At 43.2% G+C, this 21,220-nt stretch overlaps 1 protein-coding gene across 6 annotated transcripts in view; it reads left to right on the top strand.

The window, feature by feature from the left end:
* LOC117439033 (growth arrest-specific protein 7-like) overlaps positions 1-21,220 on the top strand; it is an 80,994-nt gene that overhangs the window by 43,130 nt on the left and 16,644 nt on the right. For all 6 annotated transcript variants that reach the window (XM_034074724.2, XM_034074727.2, XM_034074725.2 and 3 more), the window contains one exon: positions 21,123-21,212. In XM_034074724.2, the coding sequence (XP_033930615.1) occupies positions 21,123-21,212 (90 nt within the window). The remainder of the gene's footprint in view (positions 1-21,122; positions 21,213-21,220) is intronic.

Here is a 21,220-nt window from a genome sequence, read left to right as displayed (position 1 = left end):
GCGATCTATACGATCATGTTCTGATAACGATGAAATAGCCCCCCTCCCTCTCCCCACGTCTCCCTCTCCCCACCTCTCCTACTGCTGGGCTGTCAGAAGAAAAACAATGTTAACGGAAACTCTGTCGCACGGTTCCCTCGTCCCTTGGAAGAGGTGGAGAGGTGGGTGTTTTTCATCTGCTGGTGGACAGTCCGGAGAGATATACATAGGGTTGCGTTGTAACGGAATACATGTAACGGCGTTACGTAATCAGAATACAAAAATAAAGTGTATTCAGCTGGCGTTACATTTGAAAAACGAGTAATCTGATTACAGTTACTTTCGTAAACCTGAAGTGAATACATTTTGGAATACTTATTGGAATTATTGGTGGAAAAGTTTCCTCACAAAATGTAATATTCATTGCCGGCAGAACTGTGTGCACACTGCACAGCGCTGCAGCATGTCTGTGAGCGAGAGAGAGATGCAGCGTGTCTGTGAGGCCCCGCCCCCGCACGCAGATGAGAGAGAGAGATCTCTTTTAAAATATATTGCAAGTTAGAAATGGAGATGTTTGGATCAAATGTGCAAGATAACGTTTATGTAGCATTTCTTTATTGTCGAAATGATGACATTTATAACGGGATCAAATCAAAGTGAATGGCCTGCTGCTGCTGAATGTATGGGGCAAGTGACTGGAAACAGTTTTAAAAGTCATTACATCGTTTCAGATAATAATAATAAATAATAATGATGATAATTCATTCTATTTAGGGCCGCCTTTCAAAGCACCCAAGGACACCTTACAATTCATAACATATTCTAAGGAAAGGTTTTGACAGTACAAAGAATGCAGTCCGGGTGATGTTTTTTATGTGGGGTGCAGATGAGAGAATGACACCAAGATGTTGTGTTTTTAGTTCTTGATAAGCCATTAAAACAGTAAAATATGTGTCTCCTGTTCCCCAAAACATACCCATCTGTTATGGAAAAAGAAAGTATTCCAAAAGTATTCTAAAAGTAATCTGTCACCGGTACCGGCGGGGATTGTTGTTAGCTTCTGATGCGCGGAAGAAAAATCTGGCCCACCCTATTTTTTACAGGCCCACCCTAAAGTACATTTCTGCCTACGTTACTGCTAGACGTATTGATGGAGTCCTTTGGGAAAGGGACTCTTCCAGCTTCCTGTAGGCGTGCAGTGATTTCACTGTTGCCTAAGAAAGGAGATCTAACCCTGCTGAAGAACTGTAGACCTGTGGCTCTCTGATGTACGGACTATAAGATAGTATACTGTCAAAGGTTTTAGCTAACAGACTGAAGTGTTTTATCGAACTTCTTATTAGGGGTTGAGAGGCCCATATTCCGCATTTTACAGATTATCGGTATGGTTTTTTAAAAATCATATTGCCGATACGACTTTGGCTCTGATGCGGCCGTTTATAGGCTATTACTGAAGTGTCAATCAACACTGAAGATTTTCCGGGCTGCAGCCATCCAGAGAGGCGGGACCTTCTCGGATTACAGGCAGGTGCGAAGAACGCAGACACAGACAGAGGCAAACAGCAGCAGTGAGCAGTGTTTCGAAGGTAAATCAGTTGAAAAAAAAAATATTATTAAAATGGGCCCACTTTGAAATAAATGAAACTATAGCTGCACCCTAAAAAGAGTTAAAAGTAGGGTAGGTAAGAATGGAGAAACTAGGGATGGGAACGATTAATCGAATATTCGAATATTCGAAATGATTCAGGTATTCGAATAATTATTCATGTATTCGAATATGAGTTATGAATATTTTTCTACATTTTTTTTTTTTTATACATTTTTTTTTTGGGAGAGATGCCTAAGTTGATTACATATTATCACATTGAATAATTCAATGTATACGACAGTGCCATAGCTAAATGTGTTAGGTGACGTCTAAAGGTGTGTTTTGCTCCGCTCACCGGTCCCCACAGCGGGCAGAGCTGCAGGTGCTGATCTCTCTCTCTCGTGTCCGGTTATACTTCACTCGCGTTTATGTCCAAATCCATCAGATCTAGTTCTAGCCATGATATGGCTGCTGCCCCTCCCTACACGCAGATCACGCAGACTCAAACCTCATCTTAGGCCCAAATGTGGCGCAAATGAGCTCCGCAGCCGTTGCGAGGTTCCGGCGCTAACAGTTCATGAGCGTGCTCCCCCGCCCCCTGTCAACACTCGCGACACACGGCCAGCCTAAACACAATAAGTGCTGCTTGGCAACCGTGTGTGGCGGCAAATTACATAGACATTTTGACAGGAGAGATTTAGTTTTGCTGGTATTCAACATATTTTACCAGTCATAGTCCGGTAATTATTTACACTCTAAGAAGAGTCTTACACAGACATGGCGTCAAAAAGGAGTAATGTGTGGAAATATTTCGACCAGGTTAGTGAGTGCGGTGTAGAGGTCAAACTATGCCAAATTAAATTTATAACATGCTATACCTTGCTATACCCGCAACCTCCGTTCCAGCTGAGAAGGTCTTCTCTACAGCTGGCCTGATTGTGAATCGCCTCCACACATGAAAGCTGTAGGTTTATAGCTGTCAAACTGTGATCACCAGTTCAATACATTTAACAATTCGACTTGGTTTCTAACTTATTTGACATGTATTTAAAAAATTGGGTAAAAAAAAATTCTGCAAAGATTTTTTTTACCCAATTTTTTTTTTTTAGAGGATGTGTACATTTCGGTTAACCGGGTTAACCGTTTTTTGGGGGGGTCGAATATTCGAATTACATTTGCTTTCAAATTCCCATCCCTAGAGAAACCAGCTCGATGCGCTAGAATTTGAAAATACACAACCGGAAAAATCTGCCTCTTCCTTCAGACTTTCTTACAGAGTCCCCTCCTCCACACACACAAACGCGCACATGACAATGAGGGCACGAGATAAGTTTGTGCACAGATGGAAGGCTGACAGGCAGTAGGCCATCCATTTGTAGCCGGGCCCGGCTCAGATTTGGTCGTGCTTTTACAGCGCTACGGCTTCCCAGATTAATTTTTGTATGTATTATTGTCAAAGCATTTAATATATTCATTGCAATCGGGACATTAAGAGCATTCCATGGAATTATAACAAAAGTGTTTTCTGAAATAAATTACATACCCCATTGAATTATACTGAAGATCGTCAGCTGGCTTTCCTCTCCCGTGTTGTTTCCTCGTACGTAAAGGCTGCACTACCGTTGACAACTTCTCTACATATCAAACATACCGGTAAACTAGCATCGTTTGCTGTGAAAGCAGATACTCTGTCCGTCCGCGCAGAATTAAATCCTGTGTTCCTCGTACTTCTCTCTTTTTTTTCCATAGTTCGCTCATCGAGCCGGGGGTCAGGTTTTCGCCACCAAAAAAGGCGCTCGCGCGGGACCGGAGCAGGATGTGACGCATATTTTAGTTAACCTAATTAAAACCGTTTTGTTTTTTTATTTATGTCTCACAGTATCACCTCAAATACAACATACGAAACATTTTCAACCATGCACAAAATATAAATAGTCCTACAAATACTTTTATTTTATTTCCTTCTTATTTTTGTCTAAGCTCAAGGGAGCCAGAGCAGAGGGCTTAAAGGGCCGCATGCGGCCCGTGGGCCGCAGGTTGCCGACCCCTGGCCTAGGCTATCTGCCTTAGCCAGCTATGTAGCTCTTCGGGGCTCCATAAAAGCATGGGTTGTCGAACATTAATGTAAGGATAAAATTGACTTCTTTGTTAGAAGTGAGCGTACCTTGCAGGGACTCCAGTAAAGCCGTTGCAAGTCCAGGCCTCCCTCCCTCCCAACGTTGGCCGGTCTATGGCCGTAATCTGGTCCACAAGTCGACCACTTCCATTGTTTGCGACCCGCACCACTCGTGTTGTTGTTGTCCTTTATTATGCGATATTCACTCTTCATCTTTTCAGTTTTTCCCTACACTGCAGGAAGTCCTCGAAAATCCGCGTTTCGGACATCTGTGCAGAGACATCCTGAACACTTTCACATTTCGCGTTGTTCCGTCGAGCTCCCGCTGGATTTTATCATCCCCAATGAGATGAAAGGACGTCGTCAACCGCGACCACGCGCGGCGCTTTTTCGTTCTACCCGTGTGCTTTTCTTAAAAAACGTAGCCATTTTTGTAGCTCCTCCGTTTACAAAATGCTGTTTATAAAAATGCTGCAAGCTTGCTTCTAAATATATATGCGACGCTAGGGATGAATTCGCGCGCGATCTTGTGACGATTCTCTCTGACCAATCAGCAGTCGAGAGTGTTGACGTCACAGCCCTGGCCTGGTCTGATAGAACCACGATTTTATGGGGCCGGAAAAAGTACCCTAGCCGGTACTAGGCTATATGGAAAGGCCACCAAAAACTGGCCCGGCCGCTTGAGGACGGTTAAGGACGCTTAAACGGGGCTATCGGCTGCAGTGGAATTGCGCCATAAGGGTCATACAGGTCATTATTTTACAATTCATGGATTCAGTATTTCTTTAAATAACAGTTTGTGTCTAAAAAAACAAAAAGATTGAACAGGGTGATTTCCATAATAAAGTGAACATGTATTATCAATCAATATTATTACATATTGTGGAGGATCCTCACATTACGAGCCTGGGGCCGTCGGGGCCGGGGCAGCTAGGTCCGCGGCCGCGGAGCCCGGTGTCGCGGGGGCTGCGGATGAAGTAGGGATGAATATCGTGAGAGATGAAACGGGGACTGTAGAGAGTGTGGTGAGTGTGAGAGGAAAACATGTGGAAACAGGTAAACGGGTGGGAGATGATGTAGCAGGACAGGTGAGGACCGGGGCTGTGGGACAGGTGGAGGCTGTTGGCACACAGCAGGAGCTGCCGTCTGGCTCTGGGCGGCAAAAAGAGCTTCAACAGGCTGCAGACAGTAATGGACGGTGAGGGGGATTCTGACTGTGTTTCAGCTGCAGATAGTCTCTCTCAGAACGCAGAGATATATTCTTTGGAAGAGATTCATGTCTTTTTAGAGGAGTCTTTTGGCAAGGCAGTGGATGAGAGATTATTTTTCCCTGACACTAACAAGTTTCTTCATACAGTGAGCACTCTTCAGAAAGTTGTAGGGTTAGACCTGCTGGATGAAAAGAAACGCTATCGTCTCACTCAGGAAGCATGTAACTAATATGAGAAAAGTTACGAAAGGAAGCAAAAGAGGGAGGAAACTGAAATAGTTTCAACATGATCATGCAGCACTGGGTGTCTCCTCTCTGCTGTGTGTACATGTTCTTTTTCTCTATCTCCTTCCTCTAATGCAGGCTTTAAGGGTTGCTTCTTTAAACATTAACGGGGGTAGAAGTGCACAGAAAAGAGCTTTAGTGCTGGAGGTCTTTAATCAGAATGAGATGTGATATTTATATTTCTGCAGGAAACGCACAGTGATAGCCTGAATGAGACGGACTGGGGAATGTGGTGGGGGGGTCAGTATGTACTCAGTCATGGCTCAAACCTTAGTGCTGGAGTAGCCTCTCTAAATGTTAAGATTGTATCCAGCACAGAGATAGTGGCAGGTAGAGCCTTGATGGTGAAGGTGGAACTGTTAAGAGTTCTTTTTCACTTTTATTAATGTTTATGCACCCAATCAGGGCCCTGCACGTGTATCTGTGTTTCAGTTATTAAAAGACAAGCTAGACACTAGTGTACAGGGGGAGTGTGTTATACTGGGGGGGGTTAGATGTATTCGTTGTTCTCGCGTCCAGGAGAGAAGCTTAACATAAGGAGACTAGTGGAGTCTCTGAAAGGGTTCAAATTGGTTACTTTAATTAAATAACGTGGTAATTAAAAAATTGTGCAGCTCGGGTCCTCACACACACAAAGCCCTGGCAGCACATCACTCCCACCCTCATCCACCTCCACTGGTTGCCGGTCAAGTTCTGCATAACTTATAAAGTCCTCCTCCTGACCTACAAGTCCCTCCATGCCCTTGCCCCCCAGTACCTATCGGACATCCTTCACCCACATGCCCCACCCCGGAACCTGCGGTCCTCAGACTCTGGCCTGCTCACCACCCTTCGCACCAAACTGAGAACCTTCGGGGACAGAGCCTTCAGTGTGGCAGCCCCCACCCTCTGGAACGCTCTCCCTGCGGAGATTCGCAACATCCCCACACTCGACGCCTTCAAAAGGGCCCTCAAGTCCCATCTGTTCATCAAGGCTTTCGGCCCTTAAATCTATCTGTTGTTTTGTCTGTCTGACCTTTGTTTTGTTTGTGCTTGCCCTATTCCTGTAAAGCGACCTTGGGTCCCTTGAAAGGCGCTATAGAAATCCCAGTTATTATTATTATTATTATTATTATTAATGAAACAAACAGAAGGTGGTGGGGGAGACATGGCAGCTGTTTGTCTCGCAGTGGTTCCGGTTGGAAGCGAGCGAACAAAGCTCCGTCACCCAAGGGTGTAACGTTGGTTTGAGAAGTGGGGGGGGGACACAAAAACAGGGGGTCCTCCGCAATGAAACATTTTCTCGATTTAATTCCATTTACTTCCTGCTTTCTACAAATATATTAGGGACTATAGTGTTAACAAATCCAAGAAAAATGTGTAGTGTATATAATGAGTGTGCACACTTATCTAGTATTCTATCCATGTGAACCTGTCCTTATTTGTGATGACCTCACATCCTCTATGGGGGTCCGGGGGCATGCACCCCGGGAAGATTTTTTTCTTAAAATTGAAGTTAAAAAGCATCAATCTGGTGTCACTTTGAGGGCCAACCATTAAGAGATTTATGGATAAAGCGTCTCAACACTCATATGAAACAGAACTGTATATATTTAAAAAAAAAAAAACATTAGAATATGCTCACAACGAATACAAGTATTTGATAAACTCCCTATATCTTATCTTACCTAGTCTGCATTCTTTCTTTTAATTTATGCATATTTGTTAATAATCACTCCCCTTTCAAACTGTGTTTTTTTATTTGTGTACTGACCTACAGTATAGTACACATTGGAAGGATTTCTTAACTTATTTTATATACAACTAATATTACATAGATGGACATATTTGTTTACATGAGATCAAACCAACCGTTTGAGACCCACTGAGATAACTTGGAGTCCTTACCTCCCTGAGCTGACGTTATCTCTCTCAGTCCGACAGGAGAGGACTCTCCCTCTCCTTATTGTTGAAACAGCTTCTAATCTCCGTTAGCTCCGAGCTAGCACCAGATGCTAACAACTAGTGATGGCAGTTTGACACTGAAGCTTCGAACGGAGCTTCAACCCTGGATTTCCTATTCCATAGAAGCAGTGCTCGAAGCTTGCTTCAATCACGTGACATATGACGTCTGAAGCTGCAACTGCTTCAAATCACGTGACATGTGACGTCCGAAGCAGCAACTGCTTCATTTCCTGAATGAATCACTTGACTGTGTTCGCGGTCCATTCACGCGATTCAATGCACTGCCTCGTCTCGATTCTGACAGGTGACAGGTGTTAAAACAGTTCAAATTTGAAATTGATTCAACACTTTATGACCGCTCTAAACAATGACAATTCCCCTAATCTGTAAATCCCCATCACTTACATATTCCAATCACTTAAACCCATCTCATCATTTGATACAAGAACTGCATATATGGGGGTGAATCATCTTGATTGTAACCGCCTCACCTTTGGGACCGAGTATTTCTAACTCCTCCTCTTCTTTTGGCTCTGGGGATAAGTGAAAGTCTCTGAAACACAGCTGGAGTTTTGTTAGTGATGTGGGCATTCTCTATGAGTGAACTAATGGATCATGTCTTACTTATTGTACTCCCCATCCAACCAGAAAGGTGCCAAGTGTAATGAGCACAATCAACAATGCTATTCTAACTCTTATCCCTAGGGGACCCCACAATTGCTTTGGCTTTGTTCTTGACATCATCTCTATTTTCTCCATGGTTGTGTCAGTTACAGAATTTAAATAATGAGTACTATAATAACGTATACGAAAATGTGACTCTTTTTCAGATGTAAACAAAAAATAGGTTTTCACTTTAGTGTACAATCTATACAAAATCTATAGACAATTTGTCTTTTGAGCTGTTTCTATCTTTATCTTATTTCTATTTATTGTTTTGTTCCAGCTCTGCCAAATCAGTCCTAACTCCCAATAATGTTCTGGAAGTTGCCGGTGAAGGGTGACAATGTGTGAGGTGGGTGTCAATTTGCTCCTTTTTCTTTACCTTTAAACCGGAGCGCGTGTGAAGTTCATTACAACTTCTCACAGTTCCGTCCACCCGATCAGCTCACTGTCTTTTGTGAACTTCACCCTCACCCCAATCACCTGGCCGAACAGGAGTCTCTTCTGGAGTCTCGTCTGGTATCTCTGTAGCTTTCCAGCCTGTGTAGACAAAACTTGGATAATATTACTCTCTGACATATTCATCACTTCTATTCGTCTAATATCTAAAATTGGACCACTCCCTCCTTGGAGGAGGCCCAAGCTTCAGCATACCTTTTGTCGTTATGAGACCTATTATTAACTACATGTTATTATTCATTAACTACAACATCGCTGAAATCAACATATCTGTATAATCATGACACTCCCTCCTTTGAGCATAACATGCTCAATCAATATTGCAATGATTACCCTATTATGAACAGGACATGTAAAACCCATAACGTTTCACAAAATAAATATAACTTCTCCGTGTACCCATAAGGTGTACAAAATATATCGTATGATGTATGGCTTTCTGATGGTATACAAACATATTCACTAAAATCTGCCATTAGCACAAAAATGGTTTACTTGTTTCAGGAATGGCTTTTGTCATGGTATTATGCTCAATAATTCTAGGATTAGAGGATTGTTTGATACTGCTGAACTAACATATGATAAAATAATATTTCTCCAAACTAGAGGGAAAAATACGCATCATTGTTGCTGCGAAAAAACAATACCCCTGGTGTCGCTAATGCGTAACTATTCTCACAGAGGGTGACATGCATGGAGGGCTGGTGCCCCTCACTCAAAATGAGATATTGCCTTACGCACTACATTATAAATCAGTAAAGTCAATCAAGAATAAATAAATAAAAACTGATTCTTGAAACTGTTGTAAAAACCCTACAACTTCTTCATCCAAGCTCTCAATCAGTGTTATGTTATTTAATCTGCAGCTTATTGCCTTAAAACAGATACTTCAGACCGATTATAAAATTGTGTTTATGAGGAAAAATGTAATCTGACTCCATAAATCACATAATTGTTTGACTAAAAAACTACACTTCCACTAACAATAAATGAAGTTCCCCTTTAAACACAGCCCCGGTATTCTGACGGGGTCTATCTATGTACTGGCTGGAAATGTTGGGCCAGTCTCTGTCGCTCCGTCACTGTTCTCCCGCCAACAGTCACTCTCTAGTTCTGCTGGGTTCTTGTTGACTTCTTCACCGGTTTGAGACAAGCGACCCTATCGGACACCTCCCTTTGTAGCCAGACTTCACCACAGCAGAATCGAGTTTCTGTTTTTAGGTCTCAACAGCTCCACGTCTGGTGTATCGTCGCCCCTTGAACTGCAGTCGGTGTAAACAGGAGGTAAGGATCCTCCGTCTTGGGCGAGTACTAGGTTTCCGTCTTCATATTTTTGGGTGGAAACCCATCGTCTTGACCTCACTAGCTGTGTGGACACAATAGTTTTCTGTATAGGGGAACAACATCACTCGTAATCTCTTTCCTTCTCATAATTACAAAAATAGTCTGCTAAATGTTCTACTATGTTTTATGCTTTATGTGTAAATGCAATATGCTACTCACTGTCATGTTTTACATTAAACCTCTCCCTCCTGTGGTGACAGATATGGCTCAATGTAGCTGGATTTCAAAATACCCTTGTGCTGAAGATGCATCACCTGGTGGTCTGGTCCTCTGAGCTTCCTCATTGTTGTGATTGATACCAGGGTGTCAGTGGCATTTGGGTCATGTTTGGCACCCCTGTTCGTCTTTGACATCTCTGGGACCCCCTGCCTCCGTCGTCATCATGGAAACCTCCCCGGGGTATCTGCATGGAGGGCCGTTGTTTGGTGCAATGTTCTGCGGACACTCTCTGGACCAATGTGTCAGCTGACCACATTTGTAGCAGCCTTCATCTGTTCTTCGTCTTGATCGTGGCTCTCCTCCCCATTGTCCCTTTTGTTGATGCTGTATGGGAGTGTATGCCTATGCTTGCGGCTGTACTTGAGTAGGAGGATATGCAGGTGTTTGCTGTTGTCGAAATTGTGTGGGAAGATATTCTGGTACTTGCAGCATCCTGTGTTGCGGACAATATCTAGCCCAATGTGAGAACTGACCACATATGAAGCATCCTTCACCTTAGAAACCTTCTCCTGTTGATCGATTACCTCCTTGGAAACGCCCTCCTCCTCTGCCACTTTGTCTTCCTCGGAATTGTTGATTCTGCACCTGAATCTCTGGCACCTCCTGAGCTTGAATTGTTGGAGGTGTCTGACCTGCCTTCTCTGGTTCTATGGCCATCCCTGATGTAGCTGCCATTTGCCTCGCCGCTTTCTTGTTTTTAATAGCTTCGGTATCTTTCTCAGCTATTTGCATCTTCAAGAGTCTCAGTTCTAGTGCTTCCATTTCTGCTATCAGGTGTTTTGATTGACTGGTTAGCACTCTTACTTACTCCATCCAACTGCAAGACTTCTCCTATAGAACCAACATTCGGGGAGGGAGGAGGGACTTCGGCCAGGCTTAGATACAGCTTCGGAGTTTGGATAACTGGAGCCTCTTTGGTTTTTTCTGCTATGTCTTCCCTCACAGCCAGGTCTGCTACTTGGACCACATGTATGCTGTCTGCCAATAGGCTGGCATATTCCAGATGTAGTATCAGACTTGTAACTCTTATAAATCTTTCTTCAGCTTCTCTCCATATAGTTAGCTGTTGTAGGCATTGCACGTGCTCATAGTCGAGTACTGCTCTTCTATGGGCTTTTGTTGGTCCAGGTTGATCATCTGCTGGAACCAGTCCTCTTGTTTGCCACTGTTCCAACAGTTTCTCTATTTGGTTCCATGTCTTCTGTCTTTTAATTGGAAAGGTTAAAGCATCTGATCTGATTTTTACCCTTTCCTTGATATCTGCAGTCGAGCCTGGCTCTGCGTCTGGTCTCAATTTAGTTTCTCTTGGTGACATGTTCTCTAACTATTCGAATGATCAAAGATTGAAGCACTAGTCCTCTGACTAGTACCTTTGTATCCCTTCGTAATATCCTACATCATCAGAATTGTTAAATCTGTTTTTTTATAGATTTGTTTACGTTTTTTTTAAATGTTAATAAAGTTAATTAAAAGATAAAAATTATGCACATTTTAAAATCTGAAATGCTAAAAATACAAATTGTACAGTGTATGGTTTTGACTATGAAATATGAAAATTAGAAATCTGGTGAAAATCTAAATGTACTGTGTACAGTGCACACCGAAGTGTATGGAATACATTTGTTTGCTTATTTGAAAGAGTATTATGTAAAGTTTCTTATCTTATAATTAGAAACCACTTGCAATTCTATCTCGGCGATGAAGCATGTGTTTATTTATAACACTTAAAATTAGACTTCAAAATGCTATTGAGTGTTTCCTCTATGTAATAATTCTGTACTACCAGCAGAGTGCGCTATTGTAATTTCCAGCTTAATCCACTAGGGATTACTGTTGCAAAACTAACCTCTATTTAACAAGAAAAGCTTATTTTCTTCTTAAAAATGGAAAGAGAATTACACTAGGGAAGAACATTACACTATGGTAAAACAACACAGCACATAACCGCCAAAACACATTTGCAAACTGGAATATTTAAAAAAAAACGTCAATTCACACTTGCAAGCAGAAAAGAAACTTCCAATTCAGATCCCTACAAATACCAAACTTCCCACGGTAAAATAACCTGTCTATTTTATAGTTCCAACTCTGCTAAGAAATAATGATTTGTCCTTCTCAAGATGGAGTAGGACTGGGTAAAAACAAACAGAGTACTTTCAATTAGCATTTCACGAAATGGCGACTGCCGTGTGGTTCATTGTAACCATGCTGGCAAAACAAGATGGCAACTTTTCCAACCTTTGACCTGAAGAACAAAGGGATTTGAAAACACCTCATGGCTCTCACAGCGGAGTTTAAAATTCAACACAAAACAACACTGCAGTTTAAAATAACATTTCTATTTAATGTTCAATTTATAAATGGGCCTCATACCCTTACGTCATAGCTCTCAACCCATGCACGTAATTTTTTGACTTTAAGAGCCAGTATGGTTATCTCCTGTTTAAACACGCTATAATGGGACAAAGTAAGATGCCAATCAAACACAATCGGCAGAATATCGTCTACTAACGCACGAATGTCGCACTTCTTGTCATAATCCACACGCAATGTCTGTTTGAAAACAGAAAAAACAACCACTGAAAGTTTCAAACTCTTCAGGCCTTTCCCAGAAAAGGACTTTTTTATAAGAAAGCCTCACACTGTAATTAAAACACTCACTTAACTGTGTTCTTGTCTCAAACAGTCTCTACTGTTTAATGGCCTCAAACCATTCACGTTAAATTAAAACATAACAAGAAACACATTTTGAAATGATTGCCCTCATCACACAAAGGACTTTTAAAAAGAAAAACAGCCTCACACTGTCTTTAACACAAACACTCACTCCAATATTCTCAGGCCCAGGCCCACCCAGTTTACTCATGGGCCCACCCTGAGAAAGCTTCGGTGTCATTTTTTAAAAATTATTATTATTATAAAAAAATGTATTCACCCATTGAGAATATCCAATAATTCAAAGTGAAATTCAAGTGAACAAATATCGAGTTTAATTAATGTTGTATGTTCTTTATCCTCTGAACCGAACTCATTTACGGTAAAAACTGATTGTTGGTTCCGGCGCGCGCCATAATAACGTGAGAGAGGCAGAGAACTGCCTGAAAAATAAATGATGGCTTAAAGTTCACTGATGAACTTTGGTTTTTAAAAAAAAGCCAGACTCCAAAAAGAGCCCCCACTGCCCTCATCGAGCAGCGATCTATACGATCATGTTCTGATAACGATGAAATAGCCCCGCCTCCCTCTCCCCACGTCTCCCTCTCCCCACCTCTCCTACTGCTGGGCTGTCAGAAGAAAAACAATGTTAACGGAAACTCTGTCGCACGGTTCCCTCGTCCCTTGGAAGAGGTGGAGAGGTGGGTGTTTTTCATCTGCTGGTGGACAGTCCGGAGAGATATACATAGGGTTGCGTTGTAACGGAATACATGTAACGGCGTTACGTAATCAGAATACAAAAATAAAGTGTATTCAGCTGGCGTTACATTTGAAAAACGAGTAATCTGATTACAGTTACTTTCGTAAACCTGAAGTGAATACATTTTGGAATACTTATTGGAATTATTGGTGGAAAAGTTTCCTCACAAAATGTAATATTCATTGCCGGCAGAACTGTGTGCACACTGCACAGCGCTGCAGCATGTCTGTGAGCGAGAGAGAGATGCAGCGTGTCTGTGAGGCCCCGCCCCCGCACGCAGATGAGAGAGAGAGATCTCTTTTAAAATATATTGCAAGTTAGAAATGGAGATGTTTGGATCAAATGTGCAAGATAACGTTTATGTAGCATTTCTTTATTGTCGAAATGATGACATTTATAACGGGATCAAATCAAAGTGAATGGCCTGCTGCTGCTGAATGTATGGGGCAAGTGACTGGAAACAGTTTTAAAAGTCATTACATCGTTTCAGATAATAATAATAAATAATAATGATGATAATTCATTCTATTTAGGGCCGCCTTTCAAAGCACCCAAGGACACCTTACAATTCATAACATATTCTAAGGAAAGGTTTTGACAGTACAAAGAATGCAGTCCGGGTGATGTTTTTTATGTGGGGTGCAGATGAGAGAATGACACCAAGATGTTGTGTTTTTAGTTCTTGATAAGCCATTAAAACAGTAAAATATGTGTCTCCTGTTCCCCAAAACATACCCATCTGTTATGGAAAAAGAAAGTATTCCAAAAGTATTCTAAAAGTAATCTGTCACCGGTACCGGCGGGGATTGTTGTTAGCTTCTGATGCGCGGAAGAAAAATCTGGCCCACCCTATTTTTTACAGGCCCACCCTAAAGTACATTTCTGCCTACGTTACTGCTAGACGTATTGATGGAGTCCTTTGGGAAAGGGACTCTTCCAGCTTCCTGTAGGCGTGCAGTGATTTCACTGTTGCCTAAGAAAGGAGATCTAACCCTGCTGAAGAACTGTAGACCTGTGGCTCTCTGATGTACGGACTATAAGATAGTATACTGTCAAAGGTTTTAGCTAACAGACTGAAGTGTTTTATCGAACTTCTTATTAGGGGTTGAGAGGCCCATATTCCGCATTTTACAGATTATCGGTATGGTTTTTTAAAAATCATATTGCCGATACGACTTTGGCTCTGATGCGGCCGTTTATAGGCTATTACTGAAGTGTCAATCAACACTGAAGATTTTCCGGGCTGCAGCCATCCAGAGAGGCGGGACCTTCTCGGATTACAGGCAGGTGCGAAGAACGCAGACACAGACAGAGGCAAACAGCAGCAGTGAGCAGTGTTTCGAAGGTAAATCAGTTGAAAGCCAAAATTCAATAAACATCCCAATCCCCTATGCTGAAGTTGCAAAAACACCACGATCTTATGATCCAATTCTATCAGTGTCCCAGTTACACAGGGAAACTGCGTCTCGCAGCGGAGAAACTGTAACGCGCTGGGAAGACTGGGACTGTGACGGCTGCTAGTGGAGCCTCGCAGCAACTCTGCTTTCTGCACCACAATCTGGTGCTGCTGAATTGGGACTACTAAATGAGTGAGACTCAAATATCAGAAGTTCAGAACAAGTTTTAGTAGTTTTTATTTTATTTTTACTTAATTTACTTTACTCAGGGTCACAGAGAGGAAACCAGTTGAAAAGTTGATTAAACATAAAAAGGCATTTCAAAGAAGTTGTGTTATTCTACATTTTGACACCAAGATTTTCTGATTTTACTGCAAATGTATATCGGTTCCAAATATCGGTCTCCTTGATTACTAATAATCGGTATCGGCCTTGAAAAAGCCATATCGGTCAATCCCTACTTCTTATTGGCATCCCTGGCAGATCAATTGTGGACAATTTGTTTTTGATGAGACACTTTTGATGTTTGCAAACTGTATGATATAAATGTTGGCATTATTTCTATTGACCAGGAGAAGGCGTTTGATCGTGTGGATCACACGTTTCTGGCTGCCACTTTGCAGGCTTTTGGTGTTGGGAGCATTTTTTGTCCTGGGTGAAGCGTTTGTACAGTGATGCATGTTGTGTTGTGAAGGTGGGGGAGGGCTGAGCAGACCTACCAGTTAAAAGGGGGATCAGGCAGGGCTGCCCTATTTTATAGTATTGCCATCGAGCCGCTTTTGTGCAGACTTAGAAACCGGCTGAGGGGCCTGTGTCTGCCAGAGTCAGCTCAGGCCCCCCCGGTGGTTGTATCAGCTTATGCTGATGATGTCAGTGTGTTTGTCCAGGGTCAGCGAGATATCCAGGAGCTACAGGACAGTTTAGCTTTGTACAGGAAGGCTGCTTCAGCCAAAGTTAATTGGGAGAAGAGTGAGGCAGTTTTGGTAGGTCAGTGGAGTCTAGAAAATAGGCCCAGTCTTCCTGGTAACCTTAGCTGGGGAAACAAGGGTTTAAAGGTCCTGGGAGTTTGGTTGGGGTCCGAGGACATGGTGGCACAGCACTTGGAGGGATTGCTGGGAAAGGTGCAAGCAAAATTTGCCAAATGGAAATGGCTGCTACTCCAGCTGTCCTACAGGGGAAGAGTTCTTGTAGCCAACAATCTGGTTGCCTCGTCTCTGTGGCACAGACTCCAGGTGTTAACCCCACCGCCGGGCCTCATGAAACAACTGCAGCGGCTCCTCGTGGATTTCTTCTGGTCGGGTCATCACTGGGTGCCAGCATCGGTCCTGTACCTACCTGTGGCGGAGGGGGGGCAGGGCCTCGTGGACATTACTGCAAGGACTGCTGCTTTTAGACTGCAGGCAGCTCAGCGGCTGCTGTATGGTGCCTCTCCCTGCTGGCTGGCTATGGCCCGGCTGTTGCTCTGGAGGGCGGGGGGCTTTGGTTTTGATAAACACCTGTTTCTGCTGAAGGCCCCTGCGTACAAGATAACTGGACTTACACCTTTTTACTGCTCAGTCATCAATGCCTGGAAGATTCTGAGTTTCACAAGACCACCCGACCCCCGGCCTGGGATGTGGCTGTTTGAGGAGCCACTGTTTAACACTGGGTTTCTTTCTGGAACCCTTTTCTCTTCAGCCACCCTAAAGAACGCGTTCATTGAAGCGGGAGTGGTAAAACTTGGCCATTTGACAGGGGTCTCCACAGAAACACTGGCTGAGGTGACGGGCATTTGATCAACCCGAGTTCTGGAGAACTTGGTAGATGAGGTGTGGCAGTCGCTGTCGCCATCCCACCGGACTTTTGCTCTGGATGCAGATCTGGCTGACCAGTGGAGAAAGGGAAATGATTATATATATATTATATCAGAGAGTCGAGGTGGACGGATGTGTTTGGCTTGGGCTTTTCCCCTCAGGGCAGCTGGCGGATCCTGTATACATCTCCGGTTGAGAAATGGCAAATCCACCCAAATGACCCCAGAGGTGTTTTTTTGTTGTTGCTAAACCTCTCTAAAAAGGTCAAATGTCGCTTGTTTTGCATCAATCTTGATACAGGGTACTACTATGTGTTAAAGCTTTTAGTCTACTATCCCATCATTCAAGGGTGGTTTTCACTATAAGTAATGTCTTTTTTTGGACAGACACTGTAATTTACAATGTTTTACAATGTTCAATCTGAATTTACTTTAAAATAAAAAAATGCTATATTGATTCTGACTTTTCTACATCCAACTCACAGGTTTATCATTGCTTTGAGAAAAATCAAAAAATATACACGGCTTACAGCATTCGCACGCATTTTCAGCAGGAAATGCATTTTGTAGTTCAGTTCTTCTGTACGTTCTTTGGCTCTCAATAACTTCAGCATACTTTCAGCTACAGAAACCATTCAAATATCAAAATATTCAGCTTTTTCAGCACATGATGGGAAACCTTCAACTTTTTCAAAATATGTTACACTTTTCAAAATATTCAGCAGGACCCCCGACGAAACAGGTGTTGGAGTTGGCAGGACCCCCAGCGGAACCCCCAACAAAATAGTACATGGAGTCGGCAGGACCCCCGACTAAACAGGTGTTGGCTGGACCCTCAACGGAACAGGACATGGAGTTGGCAGGACCCCCGACGAAACAGGTGTTGGAGTTGGCAGGACCCCCAGCAGAACCCCCAACGAAACAGGACATGGAGTTGGCAGGACCCCCGATGGAATAGGTGTAGGCTGGACCCCCAATGGATAAGGGACATGAGTCAGGACTTGAGTCGGCGGGACCCCTGACGGTGAAGGGACTTGAGTCGGCGGGTCCCCGAAGGAGAAGAGACTTGAGAAGGGACTTGAGTCGGCAGGACCACCGACTGAGAGGGGACTTGAGAAGGGGCTTGAGTAGGCGGGACCCCCGATGAAGAAGGGACACATGAGTCGGCGGGACCCCCCGACGGTGAAGGCACTTGAGTCGGCCGGACCGACAACAAGACACAGGGAGCTGGCGTCGGCCAGAATACCGACAGGACACGGGGGGAGATACCGTGATGTGCTGTGCAGGTCCCTCCATTAAAGGAATGGTCCACTCATTAGATAATTAATCAAAGCTTCAGTATTTAGTGAAACATTATGTTTAAACCATACCCTGAAGAAATCAGCGATATTCCCCGGTAAATAATGATTTTATAGCTCTTTTTTATCAAAACCTATATATTCGGTCTGGCCGCCGCCATTTTTAGTAGTCACGTGATGGTCGTGACGTCATCCATGCGTTCACTTTGTCAACACACGGAAACATGGCGGAGTATTTGAGTTCGGACTCGTCAGCAGAGGAAGAAGTTTTGACCAATGTGAAGAGATTGGATGGGGGAATTCAGCCATATATATCAGTATGACAATACGACACCCTCTGTCCTTAGACCCTCACATCGTACAAGGAAAAACTTCCGAAGAAAACCCACAGTTTAAAGGGAACATGGGAGAAACCTCAGGGAGAGCAACAGAGGAGGGATCCCTCTCCCAGGACGGACAGACGTGCAATAGATGCCGTGTGTAAATTGAAAAGATAATACATTTGCAACATAGGTAGTCCAAATGTTTGGAAATGCATGTGTGTATAATGGGAAGATGATATAAGATACTATATGTATGCATGTAGTACCACCCTTGCTAGCGATTCCCTCTCTAGTTTAGCATACTCAGCTTCGTTGTCCCTGGCCATAGAATCACGATTTTATGGAGCCGGAAAAAACTTGGGGGAAATACACACTAGCCGGTACTACGCTATATGGAAAGGCCACCAAAAACTGTCCTGGCCTGGACGCTAAAGGACGTTAAAACGGGGCTAGCCGCTGCAATGGAAATGCGCTATAACATACCTTATTCTTACTCCGAGCACTACTTCTGCTCCTCCGTTGCTTCACACTTGCAGAGGGCGATTTCTCAACTGGCCGAACTGGTGTCCTGGTCGGTGATGACACCAGAAAGACCGATGGTACTGCATCTCCATTAAGTAATGGTTGTTCCATAAATCCCATGTTATGTTTTATCATACTCTCAGAGTAGTCGTCCGGAAATTTGAAATGTTCGCTGCATACATGAGCCTGTGAATCTCTCGGTTCGGGCCGGCCACATTTCGCTAGCCACTGCCTCCGAATGTACTTCTTACGCTTACCTTTTGGCAACAGATGGAACCGAGCATTCCGTGGATTGTTCCTATCAGAATTGTGGCAATATTTCGCGATACAGTGAGGCATATTTGAAGAGAGAAACTACAGTAAATAACATGGAGATCAACGTGTCTTCGAAAACCAAACGCATGGTTTACGTCACGTCCGGAAAATGGCGGCGCCCACAGTGTTGATGTTATTTCGGTATATAATCAGTTTAAAATCACTGATAATGTCGTCGGATTAAAAAAAAAAAAAAAGACTGGCAGAGACTGGTCTGTTTTATCGGATGATAATTATTTAAAAATGAGTGTCATGAGCATACCATTCCTTTAAGGAGGCTGTTGTTGAATTGCAAGCAGTTTTGAACACTATTCAGACTCAGCTCTCTGAACTAAAGCTTCTTTTAAATGTTGATCAAACCAAGGTAATGCTGTTTTCAAAAGCTAAAAAGACACCAGAGCCTGTTTTAGATATTGTAACTACACAATAAAACTTGAAGTGGTTACCTGTTACAAATACCTTGGTATCTGGCTTGATGATTGTCTCTCTTTTAAACTTCATGTCAATAACCTGCTTAAAAAGCTGAGGGTTAGGCTAGGGTTCTTCTTCAGAAACAAGTCCTGTTTCTCGCTTGAGGCCAGGAAAAGGCTCTGTGACCTTTTGACCTGTGCTGGACTATGGGGATCTGGTCTATATGAATGCACCTGCCAATTGCCTGGTCACGTTAGATGCTGCGTATCACAGTGCACTGAGATGTGTGACAAACTGTAAAGCATTAACCCATCACTGCACCCTGTATGCAAGGGCTGGTTTGCTTTCACTAACTGTACGGAGGCTCAGTCACTGGTACATTTTTATATACAAAGCCATGCTAGGGAAACTTCCATCTTACATCTGCTCCCTGATCTCATGGAAAATTGTAAGTGGCTACTGCCTGAGATCGAATGCTGTGGTTTTATTAAATGTGCCAACTGCTAGGACTGTCTTAGGGAAGACAGCTTTTAGATGCGCAGCTCCTCTGTCTTGGAATAGTCTGCAAATTAAATGGAAACTGAACAATCTGGTGCCACTAAATGTTTTTAAAGCTCGGTTGGATGCTACTCAATCGGAAGCTGTTGGTACCTGCTCATGTGGATAATTATTGTAAATTGTAATCCCTGTAATGATGCTGTAAGATGTCCTTTTTGTTGTTATGTTTCATGTGAAACCTACTTGAGCAGGTCTCCCTTGAAAAAGAGATCAATGATCTCAATGGGATACACCTGGGTAAATAAAGGTTGGAAATTAAATGAAGTAACAAAAGGCGAGCTTTATTAAAAAAAAGCTGATGAAAAACAAGAATCAACTAAACACTAACAAACTGGGGAGCACATGAAACAGGACAAACTTACAGAAGGGAACAGGCAGGTGACAAGGAAGACGAGCAGGTAACATGAGCAAGAGGAGACGAATAGGTAACGTGGGCTAGAAAAACTGCCGGGCATCATGGACAAGAAGCGACGACGATCAGACATGGAGCACAGGGGAAGACAAGACTAAATACCCAGAAGGGTAATCACAGGACGAGACAAAGCTGGGGAGGGGAGGCAGAAACACAGGGGCAACAGGTGAACACAATCAGCCAATCAGACACAGGAGGGCAAACACAGGAAGGAAGACCAGACACGGGGAGAACAGAATTTCAAAATAAAACCATGACTAAAGACACAACTAAAATCATGACATTAGATTGGGTGACGTCACCACTAGAGGGGAGAGGAGCTTTGATCTTTGAACACACCTGTCGGTCGTTAACTAAATCCAGTGGTAAAGATGTTTAGAAACGATGCAGGAATGTGGTACAAGAATCCAAAGATGTAATAGATAAACAGTTAAAATAGTCAGCTAGAAGTGAGCTAAAATTCATGGATATTCTTTGTTGTACCTTAACAATACAACTAATGCTATTAATACTTACTCAGCGGGGGTAATGTTAGCATCGGAATGTTCTAGTTAACAATGCTTCTGCATGGTTAAGGTGGTTAAAACACTTTAAAACGGAATGGTAATTATCTGCTTGATTCTGCTTTACATGTATTTGTTTGTGTTTTATGCTTACTGGTAAATGTAAACCTGAAGAATTCTGAATAAGATTCTGTTGATGTTCCCCGACCGTCCAACTCTGATGGCTGAGTGACCCCTCCCTCTCTCTCTCTCTCCCTCCCTCCCTCTCTCTCTCTCTCCTTTATCTGTCTCTTTCCCTCTCTCTCTCTCTTTCCCTCGCTCTCTCTCTCTCTCTCACCCTCTCTCTCTCACCCTCTCTCTCTCTCTCAGGTTAACTGTGTGACGTTCCCGTCTCTTGCATGCATGCAGGAGCAGCAGCTGCTGAAACCAAACGAGTGGAGCTACTGTGATTTCTTCTGGGTAAGTTC

Source organism: Pseudochaenichthys georgianus, chromosome 23, assembly GCF_902827115.2.
Source record: "Pseudochaenichthys georgianus chromosome 23, fPseGeo1.2, whole genome shotgun sequence".
NCBI lineage: Eukaryota > Metazoa > Chordata > Actinopteri > Perciformes > Channichthyidae > Pseudochaenichthys > Pseudochaenichthys georgianus.
The sequence above is the reverse complement of the archived record's forward strand: the minus strand, read 5'-3'. Positions and strand labels throughout refer to the sequence as shown.